The 17,916-nt window shown below is 50.9% G+C and overlaps 1 protein-coding gene across 12 annotated transcripts; it reads left to right on the top strand.

The window, feature by feature from the left end:
* Positions 1 to 9,560: 9,560 nt before the first annotated feature.
* Positions 9,561 to 17,454, top strand: Pacsin3 (protein kinase C and casein kinase substrate in neurons 3). 12 transcript variants are annotated; one of them, XM_076847146.2, is made up of 12 exons: positions 9,562 to 9,658; positions 10,926 to 10,998; positions 12,895 to 12,957; positions 13,192 to 13,282; positions 13,431 to 13,587; positions 14,259 to 14,494; positions 14,605 to 14,760; positions 15,345 to 15,520; positions 15,645 to 15,765; positions 15,929 to 16,065; positions 16,474 to 16,595; positions 16,934 to 17,454. In XM_076847146.2, exons 4-12 carry the CDS (start codon positions 13,229 to 13,231, stop codon positions 17,047 to 17,049), a joined length of 1,275 nt encoding a protein of 424 aa, XP_076703261.2. In that variant the 5' UTR covers positions 9,562 to 9,658; positions 10,926 to 10,998; positions 12,895 to 12,957; positions 13,192 to 13,228; the 3' UTR covers positions 17,050 to 17,454. The 12 variants fall into 12 exon arrangements, with proteins under 12 accessions (XP_076703267.2, XP_076703261.2, XP_076703258.2 ...); XM_076847143.2 differs by lacking the exon at positions 9,562 to 9,658 and adding an exon at positions 9,725 to 9,822 and having other exon boundaries at positions 10,926 to 10,994; XM_076847150.2 differs by lacking the exon at positions 9,562 to 9,658 and adding an exon at positions 9,725 to 9,822 and having other exon boundaries at positions 10,926 to 10,994; positions 13,142 to 13,282.
* The last annotated feature ends 462 nt before the right edge of the window (positions 17,455 to 17,916 follow it).

The raw sequence follows: 17,916 nt of genomic DNA, 5'->3' as shown, positions 1-17,916 counted from the left end.
GTGGCCTCGTGGGAAATTTCCGTCTGGTTGGAATCATTTTCCTCATGCAGGCTGATACTTGACTCTGATTCTGTTCAAGCTGTATGGATCCACTTTGCTGAGTCTGCAAAACCGTCCATAATCCACACAGATGATATGTGCAGGCTTCCCACACACGGTTATTGCATGCAGTGGTTTGCAAATGACAGCCTCAGGGTCAGGGATTCTGCAGAGCTTGCAGGGAACCGAAGTCTAAATTCCTCCAAAGGATTGGAAACAGATTGAATAGAACTAAAGCATCCAGAGTTCTTGTTGCTTGGCATCTCCAATAAAATGCCCAAATATGAGCAAATTCATCATAATGTTAATTGAAGGCATGACTCCTACCCTCTGGGAATACTGAATATTATACTCAAAAATATAATTTGGGGCTGGGAATGTAGCTTGGTGAGAGAGAATAGGCTTAGAATACACAAGGTCCTGGGTTTGATCCCCAGAACCTCAAAAAAACCCTATGATACATGTATAGAGTTACATACAGAATAATATATATATACACATATATATGTAAATTTGGGGTAGTTTTGGAAGTATCACACAACTATGTAAGTATTAAAACAAGCAAACAAACAAATACCTTCTGTCCTTACTATGGGGCACAAGGCACCATCCAAGCACTAAATCAATATCCTATTTGAAATACCATCTGTCCAGGAGGCCAGGCATCTTTTCTAGGCAGCCAGATTCACACAGGAATTGTCAGAGTACTGAAATAATCTATGTGAAATGCTTTGCAAACTATAACATGTTCCACAAATAGGAGTTGTTATATAGTCTCCTGGCAATATGTTATTTATCAGTAAGATCTGATAAAGTGGAGAAGAAGCTCTTGTTGGTCTCAAGAGCCCTGACCAGTCAGATAGCCATCTTGGAAAGAGCAGGCAATCAGAGAATTAGAAATCAGGGGTTTGAGTTCTGGAAATGACTTCTACTGTTTTTTCCCAAAGGTCTTCTCCAAGGACTACAAAAATCCCAAGTGGCAGAAAAAAAATGATTCTCTGTGTTACAGCCAAGCCTGTTCTCTACGGGTAAATGAGTCACATGTTAGTGAGGCTGAAAGAACTACATTTACATTCCTTTACATTCCCCTCTTCCCACTCCCCTTTCTACTGCTTTGGCTCCTGTCCCACTATGACATTGTAACTACAGGAGCATTATACTGGAAAAAAAAAAAAACCCAGCTATGGTGTGGAAGGATGTGGGATGAGCTGCCTGAGCAGCTGTGGTTTTTATTTGTGAAGCCAGGGGCCTGGTCTCTTGGTGTGTTGGTACAGTTCCACACATGTCCTGCCCAACACTCTGTGCTCTAAGTAGGCATCCTTGCAGACACATTTATTGTGCATACCCCCTCATGCTCAACTACCCCTGTGTCATAAAGCTGCAGAATCTGAGGGTTTTGTCATAATTATAGGCAATCTAGAAGATCAAGCCACATTGGTGTTAGCAGCATGAGGGCTGCTGATCCGTTCTGTAGAGAGGCATATTTATGAAACTGGATGAAGAAAAACTATGGAAGGCTGCCTATTTAAGCTCAAGAAGCATTTTGTGAGATTTCTGAAGCTAACAGCTGTGGTCTGCTCCCTAGTCTGGCATAGTAGGTTGCCTTATGAAAGTGAGGCAGAAGAAGATGAGATGCAGACACAGAGAGAAAGACACAAGAGAAGACCCTATGAAGATGAAGACAGAGATTGGAGTGATGCAGCTGCAAGCCAAAGGTTACCAAAGGTTTCCAGATCATTAGTCACCACCAGAGGCCAGATGAGGAAACAATCTCTCCCAAGCCTGGAGAAAGTGTGTGGTCATACCCAAACTGTGATTTGGGATTTTAGGTTTTGGATCCTCTGCAGAACTGTGTGAGAATCAATTTCTGTTGTTTTAAGCCACCCATTTGTGCATTTGTGGTAATTGGTTACTGCAGCCCTAGTAAACTAACTCACCGTTCTCTGCCATGGGTGCTCATCATTACCAAAGGGGAAATTTGCTCACCAGTGGTGGGTTAAACAGCACTCTCTTCCCCACTTCCTACCTGTGTCCTTGTGCATCTCATAGTACAACTCTTTCAGTTTTCCCCATTGTAACATGGGATGAATAGGTGGCTTGCCACAGATTTGTGAGATTCACTATTGCTGAGCAGAACACCGTGTGGACCACAGACAAGACCTGTGCCTGAGTTCCTGTCCTCTCTCCTCACTTCTCAGTCCAGCTCCACCTCAGGCATTGCACTCCCGTTGCAAGGTTGAGGACCATGTTTTCTATATCTTCTCCAGGTCTCCAGCTTGCCAGTGATGCCCAGAATAGCACACGCCCCTGCCTTCCTATCCATATGGACATCACATACATCAATGTTTCAAAATGTATCTAAAATTAAAAATTTTTTTCTTCAAAATGAGATCTTATTATGTTGTCCATATTAGTGTTGAACTCCTGGGCTCAAGCAATCCTCCTGCCTCAGCCTCCCAAATAGCCAGGACAATAGGCATGTACCACTGTACCCAGTGTTAAAAGTGAACTCTTGATCTTAGTAAATGACATTCCCATGTAGATGTTCCACTTTAATAGCTGGGAGTCATTGTTTTTCTTTATCCCTAGCCCTATTTTTTTTTATTATTTATTTGTAGATGGATACCATACCTTTATTTTATTTATTTTTATGTGGTTCTGAGAATCGAACCCAGTGCTTCACAAGTGCTAGGCAAGTGCTCTACCACTGAGCTACAACCCCAGCCCATACCTTTATTTTATTTATTTATCCTATTTTTGTTTTTTAACTTTTCTTTTGAAACACCTTCAGAGTTGCAAAAAAGATTAAAAGAATTTCATTATACCTTTGCTGAATTCTCCAAATGTAGCATCATCCAGAGCCATAATTATCAAGATGCAGAAGTTAATACTCATAATACTATTATCAGATCCCACAAATCTTACTCGAATTTTCCAAGAGTTCAATTAATGGCATATTCTGGTCTAGGATCCAATCCAAAATCACAGGTTGGAAGGTTTTTTTTTGGTGTTGTTTTTTGTTTTGGTACTGGGCATTGAACTCTGGGGTGCTTTGCCACTGAGCTATATCCCCAGTCCTTTTTATTTTTTATTTTGAGACAAGGTCCCACTAAATTGCTCAGGTTGGCCTGAAACTTGCGATCCTCCTGCCTCAGCCTCCCAAATTACTAGGATTATGTGCATGCACCACCACACCTGACAAATCATTCTGAAATGTATCTGTCCCTTACCATCCACCTTCAACCCATCAGCAAGTTCTCATGGCTCTTTACTCAAATGGCTTCAGTTCACAGCTTCAATCTCACACTCCACAGCAACCACTGTAGAACTCATCCCACCATCACCATCTCACCTTGGAGTACTGCAACAATCTCCCATTGTTTTTTCCTGCTGTTTCTCTCTCTCTAATCCATACACCAGCCTAGTTTTTGTGCAAAGGGACAGATAATAAATATTTGAGGTTTTGTAGGGTACACGATCTGTTGCAACTACTCACCTTTGCTATTGTGGTGACAACAACTACAAACAATTCATGAAGAGATGAAGTGTGGCTATGTTCCAATAAAACTTTATTTATAGACACTGAAATGTTAATCTCCTATAAAATATTCTTCTTCTTCCCCTTTTTTTTTGGTACCAAGGATTGAACCCAGGGTTGCTGACCCATATCCCCAGCCCTTTTTAAAATATTTTATTTTGAAACAGGGTCTTACTAAGCTGCTTAGGGCCTTGCTAAGTTGCTGAGGCTGGCTTTGAACTGACAATCCTCCTGCCTCAGCCTCCTGAGCCGCTGGGATTACAGGCTGCGCCACCATGTCCAGCTGCTTTTTTCCCAATCATTTAAAAATATAACAACCATTCTCAGTCTGTGCGCTGTGTAGGCCATGGTTTGCTGATGTCTCATCCTGGCCCATTCCTCACACAACATCCATTCAGTTCACTCCTCCGCTTACATCCCTCCGAGGGCCTCCGCCTGCACTCCAGAGAAACTCACAAAGCTTGGCAGTGTCTGGGTGCTGCTGGCCTCTCTTACCTCATCTTGGGCCTCTCACTCACCATGCCCTACCCACTTTGCCCTTATTCCAGAGGTCAGGCTCCCACTTCAGGATCTGTGTGCACATGGGTTCTTCCATTAGATTGCTCTTCTGTAAGTTCCCTCTTCACCTGGCTCCCATTTGCCTTTGGGGTCATTCGGGGAAACTTAAAATTCCGGAGAAATCTTCTCTGATCCTCCCCCCAATCTAAATTATGTCCCCCCCTCTTTTTCTGTCTCAGCACTCTGTGCTTTTATTTTTGATTTTGGGAGTGTTCACCTTCACACATGTGAAGCACACTAAATACTGGGGATTGAACCCAGGGCTGACCTACCACTGAGCTACATCACTATCACTGCACCCTGACTCCCCTTTCCCCACTCCATCATTTGAACATTTATCACAATAGTCTAGGCAATGGCACCTCCTGGGGCACCTTTATTCAATTTTAATGGAAAATTCCATGAAGTTAGGGATATTGTTTGTGTTCTTCAAATTGAGGACTGAGCAGGCAGCATGGTGTCTGGCACACAGGGTTGTCCCCTGAAAGCCTGTTAAATGAGAGGACCCTCCACTAAAACTCCTCTTTCACAGGCAAAAGAGGCTCCAGGATGGACCAGGGCTGACTTCCTGAGCAGAAGCCTCCCAGCCCACAAAGCTGAAAGGTGGATGTCCAGTGGCAGCTCCGGCATTTTGTGCCAACTCTGTGGTTCTTTCCAAAGAATCTGCCCTGGGCAAATTCCTGACCTGGGAGAAGTTTTCTCTGTAGCTGCACTCAGAAACCTGCTGTTTTCACTCTGGTGCCTTTCTGTTCTTGCCTTCCAAACTCAGAAACAGCCTCCCCTACTGAGGTTAACCCCTCTGGATAACTCAGACCAGTTTTTCCACCTGGGGTTCCCTGAGATCTTAAAAACAGAGCTGTTAAATCAGGACACTTTACTCAGCTGCCTGCCTGGAATGCTGGGGCAATGTCCAGAGGCTAAAACAGGTAGCCTTCAGAGGACTCTGGCCCTGCCTGCAGCTCTCTGCTGGCTTGAATTTACTCTCCACGAGGCTGACAGAGTTCTTAAAAAGAAGAAATCGGTGCTGGGGACATACGTCAATGGCAGAGAGACTGCTTAGCATGCATGAGATGCAGAGTTCAATTCCCAGCACACCAATCCCCTCCCAACAAAACCACAGATAATAAAATGATAACTCGGGTGCTGTGGTGCATACCCATAGACCCAGCTACTAGGGAAGCTGAGGTAAGAAGAGAGATTCCAGGAATTCAGGGCCAGTCTGGGCATAGAGAACCTCCCCTGCCATCCAAAAAAAAAAAAAAAAAATCTATTCTTCCATCACACTAGTTCTTGGTAGCCTCAAGTGACTCATCATTATCACATTGAACAGCACAGCTATAGAACATTTCAACCATTGCAGAAAATTCTATTGAACAGCATTGTTTAAACCCAACTCCTACTCACCCCTCCCATTTTTCATTTTAATTACATAACTTACATATGGGTACATTCCTATTATAAATTTTTGTTTTTCATTTTTTTTGGGATGGAACCTAGGAATTTGTGCATTCTAGGCACGCACTCCACAACTGACCTACATTCCATGTCCTTGCTGTAAATTTTCTTTTCTTTTTTTGCGGGGGGGTGGTGGTGAGGGGTACCGGGGATTGAACTCAAGCCACATCCCCGGCCCTATTTTTCATTTTTATTTAGAAACAGGGTCTCACTGAATTGCTTAGCACCTTGCCTTTGCTGAGGCTGGTTTTTAATTTGTGATTCTCCTGCCTCAGCCTCCCGAGCCACTGGGATTACAGGTGTGTGCCACTGCACCTGGCCTCACCGTAAATTATCTAATATTACAAAACCCTCCCTTTCTAATTTGAGATCTCTCCCTAGAGATAACTACCCCAAACAGTTTGGCATATCTTCATTTTGCTTCCTTCCCTCAACAGTATCCTGGGTCTTCATTCAAGAATATTTTTCTCAGCTGGGCGCAGTGATGTGCTCCTGTAATCCCAGCAGCTCCAGAGGCTGAGGCAGGAGGATCTGAGTTCAAGGTCAGCCTCAGCAATTTAGCAAGGCCCTAAGCAACCAGCGAGACCCTGCCTCTAAATACAGTATATAAAAGGCTGGGGATGTTGCTCAGAGGTTAAGCGCCCCTGGGTTCAACCCCTGGTACCAAAAAAAAAAAAAAAAAAAAAAAAAAAGTCTCTCATTCTCACTATCATCCCAGTGATTCCAGAGGCTAAGGCTGAGGCAGGAGGATCTAAGTTTGAGGCCATCCTGGGCAACTTAGGAAGACTATGTCTTAAAAACAAGAAATAGAGTGAGAGGAAGAGGGAGAGGGTCAGGGAGAGGGAGAGGGTGAGAGACAGGGAGAAGAGAGAGAGGGAGAGAGAGGGGAGAGGAGAAGGAGAGAGAGAGGGAGAGGGAGGGAGAAGCAGAGGTTGGGTACGTGTAGAGAGAGAGAGAGAGAGAGAGAGAAGGGACTGAAAAAGGACTGGGGATGCACCTCAGTGGTAGCATGGTAAAGTGGCAGAGTGTTCTTTAGTTCAATCCCCAGCACCCCACCCTCCAGAAAAAGAATGCATTTCTATCCTGGGCTGGGGGTGTAGCTTAGTGCTAGAGTGCTTGCCTGGCATGCACTAGGTCCTGAGTCAATCTCTGTTCAATCTCTCTCAACCCTGTTCTTGAGTTGTTGCAGAGTAATTCATAAATAAACTTTAAGTTATTTAACTATCTCCTTCATGATGGACATTTGTTTTTGTTTTTTCATGATGGACATTTGTTTCTAGTTTTCCCGACAGCAAACAATACTATATGCAAACATCCTTGTAATTCTTTCTGCACCTGCACACATGTTTTTCTAGGGTAGATAACAAAAAAACAGAATTGCTAGGACACTAATACCCGGAGGCTTGGCACACCCTGATGCTCCCGCCTAGAATGCCTTTCCACATGACTAATTCCTTCTCTTCAAGTCCAATTCAATGTCATGTGAAAGGTGGTCTCTCCTGCCTGTTTTGCCATGGTTCTTCACATCTAGGTTGTATCAGTGTTATACACTTAAGGCTCAGCCTGGTTTATATATTCTAAATACCTTACATAGGGTTTAGCAAAGAGTAAAAAGTCACATGTTTTCTTGGCTGGATGCATGAATAAATAAGCAAATAAATAAAAACACAGAGGTTAGAACATTCCAGAAACTAAAGGTGAGTCTATGAATGTCCTGATATTTGGCTACAGACCAAACTGCCACCTGGTAACGCCCCCTCCCTGTGCTAGGGTGCTAGGAATTGAGTCCAAGGCCTCCCACATGCTAGGCAAGCACTCTGCCACTGAGCTACATCCCCAACTCCAACCTGGTACCCGGAGCCCACCCACCTCTCTCTAGTTTTCTGTCTTTATTGGGCCATCTGGCCCTGAGCATCTCATCTTGAACTCTATTTAGGTTGCGGATGGCACTGATGGAGCAGTGTGTGTTAAGGGACCTGGCTACAGAGCACAGAAATTTGAGCTCTGGGGGCAGCACCCACTGGGAGTTGGTTTTCTAAGACTATGTCTGTTTCCTTTCACCTTTGAAGGAGCCCAGTAGGCTCTGGGTTTTGGTTTATTTTATTTTTTCCCTTCCAGCACCTTAGGGACAATTAGGATCAGCTGCAACATTTCTGCTTTCTGCTTCCAGATCTGAACCCAAGGGAAGCCAGATGTTTTCCACTCCACCTCCCCTTCTCCTTGTGGTCTTAAAAACCGCCCTCTTTTCTAAGTCTCTGTGGCCTAGCTTCCCCAAATCCCAGAGCCTGGTTGCTAACTTTATTTTTAATGAGCTTTTAATAGGCGACTCCTGTAATTATTTCATTCTTATATTTTCACAATTTCTGTCTAGGTGTCTAAAGGCCCCCAGGCACTGTGTAGGGTGTTAACTGATTTAAAATAATACAAAACACTATGGCTGTCATTAGACATTTCTCCAGTCCCTCTGATTTGCAGTTGTTTTACAATATTAGCTGGGGCCCTTGACTCAGTGGAAGGTCAGCCAGTTCACCTGTCAGGTTTTATAGAGGTAAGAACAGAGAAAAGGAGAGAAGGGACGTCCCAAGCCCCGGGAGACAGTGAGTTCTGAAAATGGTTTCAGAAGCTACATCCTCAGATCCACTACTCAGGCGTATTTGCCAAACGCGGCCAGAGTCCTCAGGCCAAAGGTGACTCGTTTTAGGTGCCTCACAGACATCTTGAGGCAGTTTCAAGCTCCCATATTAGCCCTCATCAGCTAATGTCACCTCTGAAATTACCTCCATTCATTTTCTCCAGGCCTCCTTTCCATTTTGTGAGAGGATTTATCTGCATAAAGATAATTCTTCCCGGATTTAGAAACAACTTGATTTTGCTATTTTTAAATCTGCCTTTTAAAAATCCGCGCTCACGTACTCACTCTCCTCAAGGGAGTGGGGGCTGGGTTGGAAGAGGCCTTGCTGGAGAGAGAACAGCGGAGCCCACCGGCTTCCCAGAGAGCGCGCCATCCCCCTGGGGGCGCACTTCTTGGAGCGCGACCGGGTCTCTCCAATCCGGAGCCAATCTGCGCCGCCTTGACCCCTGGAGCCCCGAAGATTTAGCTGGCCCGCGCTCGCGCAGGTCTCCGGGGCGCCAGGCACCGCCGCTGGGTCACCCGGCCCAGGAGGGAGAGGGAGGGGGAGGGAAGCCAAGCAGGTGGCGATTAGGTCAGTCTGGGAATATTCGTGGACAGTTCCAGTGGATATAAATAACAGGCAGGCTCTGAAAAATCCCGAGGGGCTTGGGAGGGAGTGAGGAAGAGGGATTTACTTAGGGTGGGGTGGCAGAGTGGCGATCTTGAAAAAGCTACTACGTTGATAAGAAGGTGGAGGGGAATAAGAATTTAAGAATTAATTGTGCAAAATCTGGGAATAAAAACACGGAGGGGGCTGGGGTTGTGGCTCAGCGGTAGAGCGCTCGCCTAGCACGTGCGAGTTCCAGGGTTCGATCCTCAGCACCACATAAAAATAAATTAATAAATATAGTGTCCAACTACAACTAAAAAAAATAAATATATTTTTTTAAAAGAACATGGATGGGGAGGAGCTCGTGCCTTTTTGTCCCACCCCCACCATGTGTTTGTCCCAAGCCTCAGAATGCGCCCCAGATTAGCACACAGAGCTGTGCCTAGATATACCACGGTTTTGAAATCGGGCTTTGCCGGATTGGAGATCACGGGCAAACCTCTGACGGTTTCTGAGCGTTAGTTTCTACCATCTATAAAATGGGAATCCTAATGCTAGAGGGTAGGCGTGAGCCTCCCCCAAATTCTAAGAAAACCGCGCTCAGCAAAGAATGTAAGACAGAGAAGCTCTCCGCCCCCTCCACGGGTTCCCCTCCAGAGGGTGCCGGTGCAGACCCGGTACTCGGTCACTCTTCCAAGCCCTGCGGAGGGGCAGAGCCGAAATCTGACTCCCTGAAAGCCTGGCGGCGCCACTCTGGGGAGTCGATCCTGTGTTCCTCGCCCGACGGCGGACCCCACGGTCCACGCCCCCAAAGTCGTGGGTTTCGGCTGTGGGGGGCCGCGGGCTGGTGAGGTTGGGGCTGCAGCGCGCGGAGAGGGCGGGGCCGGGGGCCGGGCTTCCCGGGGGAGGGCCGGGCGCGCTCCGGGAGGCGGCGGCCCGGGCGGGGAGTGGTAGGACTCGGGCCGGAGCGTGGCCGGACCCCCACCCGCCGAGGGGCCCAGGGAGGACGCGGTGAGTGCCGTGGAGGGGACGCGCGGACACGCGGCTGCGGGAGCAATGGCTCCAGCCTGCCCTCTGGTCCTTGGGCTCCTGAAGTTTGCAATGGGACCGACTCCCGCTCCGGGAGACCCCAGCCACCCGGCTCTGCTTGGAGCCGCGAAGGGCTGCGGCCGAGGCGAGGGGGCGTCTCGTTCGCGGCGCCGCCAACTCCGTGATTCCTCAGGCCTACAGGGGATTGGGTAACGTCGGGGCTGGAGGATCAAACCATTTCCCCAGGCGTCCCAAATCGCCCTCCCTGCGTTTGCCTTAGGGCCCCTAAAGGGGCCTCACTCTCCGGCGACCCCTGATCCTCTTCAAAGAGCCCCAATTCCTGGGGCGGCCGCGCAGGGCTACCATCTGGAGTCCATTGCGGTGCGGGCCCTGGCTGGGGGCTCCCACTCTCCTCCTCGGTGACGGGCTGGCCCCACCCCCGCCGAAACCAAGTTCAACAAGTTTGGCCAAGAAGTCCTAGAACCTCCATGGTTAGGCCTGGCCATGCCGCCTCCGCGTGGGCTTCACGGGCTCAGAGTTGTGCAGCGCTGGGCCGAAGCAGGGGTGGAATGGGGTCTGTCGAGGGGCTCTGTCCCGTAAGGGTTGAGGCCAGAGACACGCAGGCCCTGGGCTCCAAGATTTGATGTGGAGTCTCGGGTTTGGAGTGCGTCATCAAGGCGCAGGCACCTCAGCCGGCAGGTCGGGTTTCCAAAAGAGCCCCTTTGTTATGCCCCTCCCTGGCCCGGCCTCCTCCCCCTTTCGCGGCGCCACCCCCTCCCCCAGCCTCGGAGCACTCAGGCTGCTGGTGCCAGACCCACGGGCCTCAGCGCCCCTTTCTGGCTAGCGACTGCCCGCTCCTGTGCCTTCAAATCCTAGGGCTGTGGGCTGACTCTGACCGGGAGGGCCTGCTGGGGAAGAAGCTTTTGGGCGCAGCCTGTGACTCAGGACCTAGCGCTGGGCAGGGCCGGGTGGCTGTGCTCCCTCCCAGGGGCATGCCCCCAGCTTCTGGTAGGGGTGAGGGCTGATGTGGGGCCCGGCCACCTTCCAGCCTCAGTTGGGGAAAGTGATTCTTCCCTGAAATCCAGGACTCCCTACCTTGGCCCCAGCAGCTGTGAGGAGACCCTGCCAAGCTGCAGAAGACTTCTCTGGGCCCAGTAGGTGTGCTCCCTTGGCCTGGGAAGATTTTCTTACTTGCTTTCTGAGCTCTTGCCTGTTGCAGAGTGTTTGGCCTGATTTGGGTTTCTGCTGAGTTCACCTTGTGCCAACCCTTCTCATCAGGGACTAAGGCCCACCCCAGGAGCTAGATGAAGCCCGGCTGTGGGGCCTGGCTGTGCCTGGGGCTTGAGCTTGTGTTTTCTCTGCGACGCCCTGGGGAGCTGTGCCAACCCTGTACACACAGCCTGCTCTGTTCTGGGGCCAGAGAGGGAACTAGTGGGGGGCAGCTCTCTGGGGAGCAGGGAGCAGGGAGGCTGAAGCAGGCAGGGGCTGCCCCAGCCCTGATGGCTCATTGGTTTAGCTCCAAAGACCCTGTGATTTATGGCTGCAGATCTCTTTCTCTCTCTCTCTGGCTGGCAAGTCCTTTTTGGATAAGTGGGGCCCACTTAAGAGGAAGCAAGGTGAAGAAGAGCCTTGGTGAGGCAGCTGCTCTTTGCTCAGATACCTCCATTGCCTGTAGCCCTATGAGGTCTCCAGAGAGGGCTGAGCTGTACCTCCTGCAATTGGAGGCAGGAAGCCTCCAAGGCCAGGCTTTCCCACAGCTGCTGAGGCCGGTGGGTTTCCTGGTTTTCAGGTGGACATCAATCATTTTTTCTTTTCTTTTTGGTACTGGGGATTGAACCCTGGGTCTTGCACATGCTAAGCACACGTTCCACCACTGAGTTAGTCCTTTGTTTATTTTTTTTAGCTAATTATTTCTGATTCCAATGCCTGGGAAAACACAAATTCAGAACTGCTGAAGTCTGTCAATGACAGGGGACAGATGTCCTGTCAGTCACATTCCATGGGATATATGCCCTGATTGAGGTCTTACAGGGGTTGTGGGAGTCCAGAGGATAGAGGGACAGAGGGGAGTAGCTATGGATATGATGTCCCCATTTGAGTTTTGAAGGATGAGCAGAGATTCAGTAGTTTGAAGGAAGCATTTGACAGAGCCCCGCTTTGGGCCAGTAGGCACACACTCTGTCCCCCAAGCCTAACTGTCCCTTGGACCATGGGCTTGCTTAGAGGAAGCTGTTTCCTTCTAGGGGCTGTGAGTCAGTGCCGGGGACAGCTGAGATCCTGTCCAGAGGCGGGTGCGGGAGTGGTCACATACCCCTGTGCCCTCTCGTCCCTCAGGTGGTGGCTGCGGGATCAGAACTCGCCTTGCCCTCTTTTGCCATTCTGGAGAACACTTTTTCTAACTGGCTAGTGGCCTGTCTGGCTTCCTCATGTTGCATCAGACTCTGGGCTTTTTGAGGGCAGGACTGTGTTGTTTGTTACCCATGGGGCACTGAGGGACCTCTGTGGATGTTGGGGAGGGGAAGGAGTATCTCCTTATGACTGCTAGGACCCTGGCATTTTTCATTCATTGCCGTGTTTGAGTCTTGCACTACCCTGGCATGGAAGCTTATTGGGGAAAGGGGTTTCCACCTTAGAGAAGCTGACGCTCTTGTAGGACAATAAAATGCACTTGCCTGCGCTTCCTGGCCAAGATGGGATTAGGCCTCTTGGCTCCCTTTCTGCTCTTGCCAGCCCAGGCAGCTATGGGACTGTGGCTGGCCACCCTCTGACTTGGCCTGGTCTGCTAACGGGGTTGCCTTATTCAAGGGGAGGCGAGAGGAGCCCTGGCTCGGGTAGGAGTCTTCTTCTCTCATCCAGAATGCGGGGAGTGGGGCCTTCTGCCCACCACACACCCCCGCCTGCCACCTAATCCCTGGCTGGATCGTGTGACCCGCTTGGCATTCTCCTGCCTGGAATCTGGCTTCTGACAGCAGTTGCTATATCGGGGAGCGGGCACCGCCCTAGACACGCTAAGCCCCCACCCTTACCCCCTGCTTTGCTCTTATTCACTTCAAGGCAGATCACAGTGGCAGCTTGGAGCTGGACATCTAGGTCCCTGAAGTGATCTCTGGGTTCCAGGTACATGAGAGAAGGGCAGACCTAGGGCAAGTGGAAGAGCTTTGAAATTGCCATCTTTGACCCTTTAAAGGCTCTGCTTGGGGACTTCCAGCCCCCTGCTTGCTCAGTCCTAGCTCTGATGGTTCCTGGGTGGTGGGGATGAGAGTGGGATAAGACCCAGAGATAGCAGAAGGTCTTTTCCTAGCTCCCAAAGTATAGGTCGAGCTTCCCTATCTGCCCGTCTGCCCTCCACAGCCCCAAATCTGCCACCATTCCGTGCTGCGGGGACACCATGGCTCCAGAAGAGGACGCTGGAGGGGAGGCCTTCGGGGGCAGTTTCTGGGAGGTGAGCAGCTGGGGCCTGGGTTTTGGGTGGCACTGAAATGCCCCCTGTTCTCTGGGCTCAGCGCTTGTCCAGAAGAGGAACCTAGCTGTCAACCTCAACCTGAGAGGGGGCTTCTTCCTGTGAAACTGCCCTTCTCATGTGTCCCCAGGCTGGCAACTATAGACGGACAGTGCAGCGGGTGGAGGATGGGCACCGGCTGTGTGGAGACCTGGTCAGCTGCTTCCAGGAGCGTGCTCGCATTGAGAAGGCCTATGCCCAGCAGCTGGCTGACTGGGCTCGTAAGTGGAGAGGCACCGTGGAGAAAGGTGAGCCATCCGCAGGCCTAGCAGGGTGCAGAGAGAACTGTGAGAGTGGGACCCTCAGGGCGGCTTCTTTTTACACTTGTGGAAAGTTCAGGGCTTCTACTTCTGCCCTCCCTTTAAATTCCTGGTTACCTACATAGTTGTGCCGTTGGAGTTTGCAAAGTATGTCCGTGAGTTACTCTGATATTTCTAACAAATCTAGGATAGAGATGGTCCATTTTATGCATTTTTCTTTCTTCTTTTTGTTTTAGTGCTGGGAATGGAACCTAGGGCCTTGGGCATGCTAGGCAGGTGCTCTACCATTGGGTTATACTACCAGTCCTCTGTGCATTTTCTAGAGGAGAAACTGGAAGTTCAGAGAAGCTGTGGGACTTGCCTTCGGCTTCACTCCGTGCTTTGGGCAAGTTAAATTGACTTCTCTGGGCCTCCATTTCTCTGGGCCTCCATGTTGGTAATGACACTGTATCACAATAGTGGTAGAGACAAGGATTGAGTAAGATTTGCCCACTCAGGGCACAAAATTGGCATTTTGTAAGCAGCAGCTGACATCACTGCATTCATCTTTGCACCCCGCTCCCCTGCCTTTGTGCCTGGCACCCAGAGTAGCACCAGTGAGAGGGGTTGTGCTGTTTGGGGTGACACCCCCGCCTGGCCTAAGCTCCATCCATCTGCAGGCCCCCAGTATGGCACGTTGGAGAAGGCCTGGCATGCCTTCTTCACCGCAGCCGAGCGGCTGAGCGAGCTGCACCTGGAGGTGCGGGAGAAGCTGCATGGGCCAGACAGTGAGCGAGTTCGCACCTGGCAGCGGGGGGCCTTCCACCGGCCAGTGCTGGGTGGCTTTCGCGAGAGCCGGGCTGCAGAGGATGGCTTCCGCAAGGCCCAGAAGCCCTGGCTAAAGAGGTTGAAGGAGGTGAGGCTGGGTTTCGGTGGGGATTGGACAGACCCCTTCAGGGTCTGCATAGGACTCAAGGGGGACAGTACATGGTGTCTAGGGTCAAGTGTTGTTCCCACACGTGTCAGGTTGAGGCTTCCAAGAAGAGCTATCATGCAGCCCGGAAGGATGAGAAGACAGCCCAGACCCGGGAGAGCCATGCAAAGGCAGACAGCGCCACGTCCCAGGAGCAGCTGCGTAAACTGCAAGAGCGGGTGGGACGCTGCACCAAGGAGGCAGAGAAGGTACAGGCGTGGGGCAAGGCTTTCTCAATGAAACTTGCCCCCTGAATGCTTTTTCTGGTCTCCAGCGTCTTATTGCTCTAGTCCTTGTTTGCCTCCCCTCTCTCCAGGTGATCTTTTAAAGGAAGGACCTGAGAGAAGGTGATACTTTGTCTAGGGGGAGAAATGGGGGATTTCAGGCAACTGGGGTGTCTTTAGCCATTAAGAACTTCTAGCTCCTTTCCTATTGAGTGCCACCTGGGACTGGCTCTCAGATTGCCCCCTCTGTCTGGAGTGCCCTTCCCTCCAGTGCTACGTATCTAGATCCTCCCCATCTTTTGAGGTGCTATTCAGTTTCTACCTCCTCCAGGAAACTTTTCTGATTTCTCACACCCTTTCCTGTAATTGACCCCATCTCATTCTCCACCTGACTCTTACAGATACTGTGCCTGGATGTCACCTCCCTTGTTAGGATGCTGGGGTCCTTGTGGACAGGAACTGGGTCTCAGGCCCGATTGTCCATGGTAGCTGTGCCTGGTAAATGCTGGTGGAGTTCTGAGTGGAGAGTGGTCCCATCCTCACTGGAACCTCCCTTCTCTTTCACCTAGACAAAAATGCAGTACGAGCAGACGCTGGCTGAGCTGCATCGCTACACACCACGCTACATGGAGGACATGGAGCAGGCCTTTGAGAGCTGCCAGGCTGCTGAGCGCCAGCGACTTCTCTTCTTTAAGGATATGCTACTCACCTTGCACCAGCACCTTGACCTCTCTAGCAGTGACAAGTATGGCCTGTGTGGTGGGCTTCTGGTCCCCTCTGCTTCTGCCTCCTCGCTTTGGCTGGGCTGAATGTCATTGGGAGTACAAGGGCCTAGGATTCCCCATCTGATGGAGTGTCTTGGGCCATAGGTTCCATGAACTTCACCGAGACCTGCATCAAGGCATCGAGGCAGCCAGTGATGAGGAGGATCTGCGCTGGTGGCGCAGCACCCATGGGCCGGGCATGACCATGAACTGGCCACAGTTTGAGGCACGTGTTGTAGGCTGGGTGGGGCTTAGAGGTGGGCTGAGTTTAGTGTGGGCTGGAGGAGAGAGGCCAGCCTTGGAATGAAGTATGGTCATTGAAGGTGGTCTGGATGGCCCTGCTGCCACTACAGCTGCAGCCCAGCCTGACCTAAGCACTGTCCCCACAGGAGTGGTCCTTGGACACACAGAGGACAATCAGCCGGAAGGAGAAGGGTGGCCGGAGCCCCGATGAGGTTACTCTGACCAGCATCGTACCTACAAGAGATGGCACTGCACCCCCACCCCAGTCCCCTGGGTCCCCAGGGTGAGAACTGGGAGCCTGGCTAAGGCAAAGAAACAGCTCTGCTCCATCTGGCCTTTCTTTCCTTTGCTTCCTCCCTTCACGCCTGAAGTGGGTTGAAAATTGGTGCCAGGGACCTAAGGGCCAACTCGGGAGAGGGAATGATACTAGGTTTTGCAGAGGTTTAGATTTTCCAATCAGTTTCCATGTTCCCTCTCACTTCTGCTGCACCTCAGCTGTGTGTACAGGAATTGCACCTGAGCTCACAGTTGTGAATGGCGGAGGTGTGACTAGAGTCTTTGAGCTCCTCCCTGCCTGCCTCTGCAGCATCCCTCCGAGGGATGCGCCCTTTGCCCTGAGTCCTGGGTGAGATCTATAGCCCAAGGTATTCTGGGACCTGAGCTGTTGCTCCTTTTTGCCTCCCCTTTCCAGCAGTGGACAGGATGAGGAATGGTCAGACGAGGAAACTCCCCGGAAGGCTGCCATTGGGGTGCGGGTGCGGGCACTCTATGACTACGCTGGCCAGGAAGCTGATGAGCTGAGCTTCCGAGCAGGTACTTAGGGGCCCCTTTCCTGTTTCTTTCAGGCTTCAGTCCCTGCCTTACTTGCCTGAGCAGGGGTGTGGAAAAGGGAAACCAGATACTTCATTCCCAAGAGCCAGTTCTTTGGCCATTCAGGCTGTTCTGGGTCCAGCTAGCTGGGGCCTGATTGTTGCCTCTGGGTCTGGGGTGGGGCAGCTTTCTGGTTTCCATGGCCTCCCCCAGCCTGAGCCAGGTCTCCTGTAGCTTGCTGTCAGGCTCTTATATTACCCCATTCCCCTCAGTACTTGACCCAGTTGTGGGAATGGCTGGGGGCCAGAACACTTAGCAGTGACCAATCCCCCTTCCTCCAGGGGAAGAACTGCTGAAGATGAGCGAGGAGGATGAGCAGGGCTGGTGCCAGGGCCAGTTGCAGAGTGGCCGCATTGGCCTGTACCCTGCCAATTATGTGGAGTGTGTGGGTGCTTGAATACCCTCACAGTCCTTCTGCGATGTTTCTCCACTCTGGGTCAGAGCCCAGCTGCTCTTGGACAACCGGACCTGAGGGCCCTGAACCATCTTGCTGCTGCTGTCCCTCTGCTGGAGGAGGGAAGAAGTCCTGGGACCCAGGGAAGGGAGGGGCCTGTGTCTAGGATGGGACTGGTAGGGAAGGGCCAACTGAGTATAGGCAAAGAGCAGGATGGGAGGTCAGAGGTAAAAGAAGGGTTTAAGGATGCCTGGGCCTCCCCGGGAGCACTTTGGTCTCTCCAAGAGCAGAGGATCCAGCTGCTGGACTGTTTGGGGGCTCTTGGGGGTTGGCTGGGGGTGAGCATAGTTCTGGGCTTGCAGTACCCTCTTTTGTGACTTACTCTAGTGTGTATTAAACTTGATCAAAAAAAAAAAAAAAAAAAAAAGAAAGAAAGAAAAGAAAAAAGTACCATCAGGCATTGTGTGCATTTTTTGATACTCTACCCTTGCAACTGGAGGGAGGCTCTGGGGGAGATCTGTGGGCATATCGTGTGTTATGGGGCAGAGGGCGCTAGGGCTGGGCAAAGGTTTGCCACCTGGTACCTCCCTGGAACTTAAGAACTTTAACCTGGGCTGGAAGGGATTGGTGATCAAGCTTGGTGTTAGCTGGCCAAGGCTCGAAGTTGGGTGCTGGGTTGTGAGTTGAGCGGAAGCTCGGCCGGTGTGCTCGGGCCGGTGGGACAAAGAACTTGGGAGGGTTGTTAATCATTACTCTTGGATTGGTAACAGGCCAGAGCTAGGGTCCCCAGTTCCCCTGCTCGCCTCCAGCAGGCAGCTGGTGGCAGGCAGCTCCGCCCCCTGGCGGCGTTCTGGAGGAAGTTTGGGCCTG

This window comes from Callospermophilus lateralis, chromosome 2 (assembly GCF_048772815.1).
Source record: "Callospermophilus lateralis isolate mCalLat2 chromosome 2, mCalLat2.hap1, whole genome shotgun sequence".
NCBI classification, from domain to species: domain Eukaryota; kingdom Metazoa; phylum Chordata; class Mammalia; order Rodentia; family Sciuridae; genus Callospermophilus; species Callospermophilus lateralis.
This window is presented reverse-complemented; position numbering and strand designations above follow the sequence as displayed.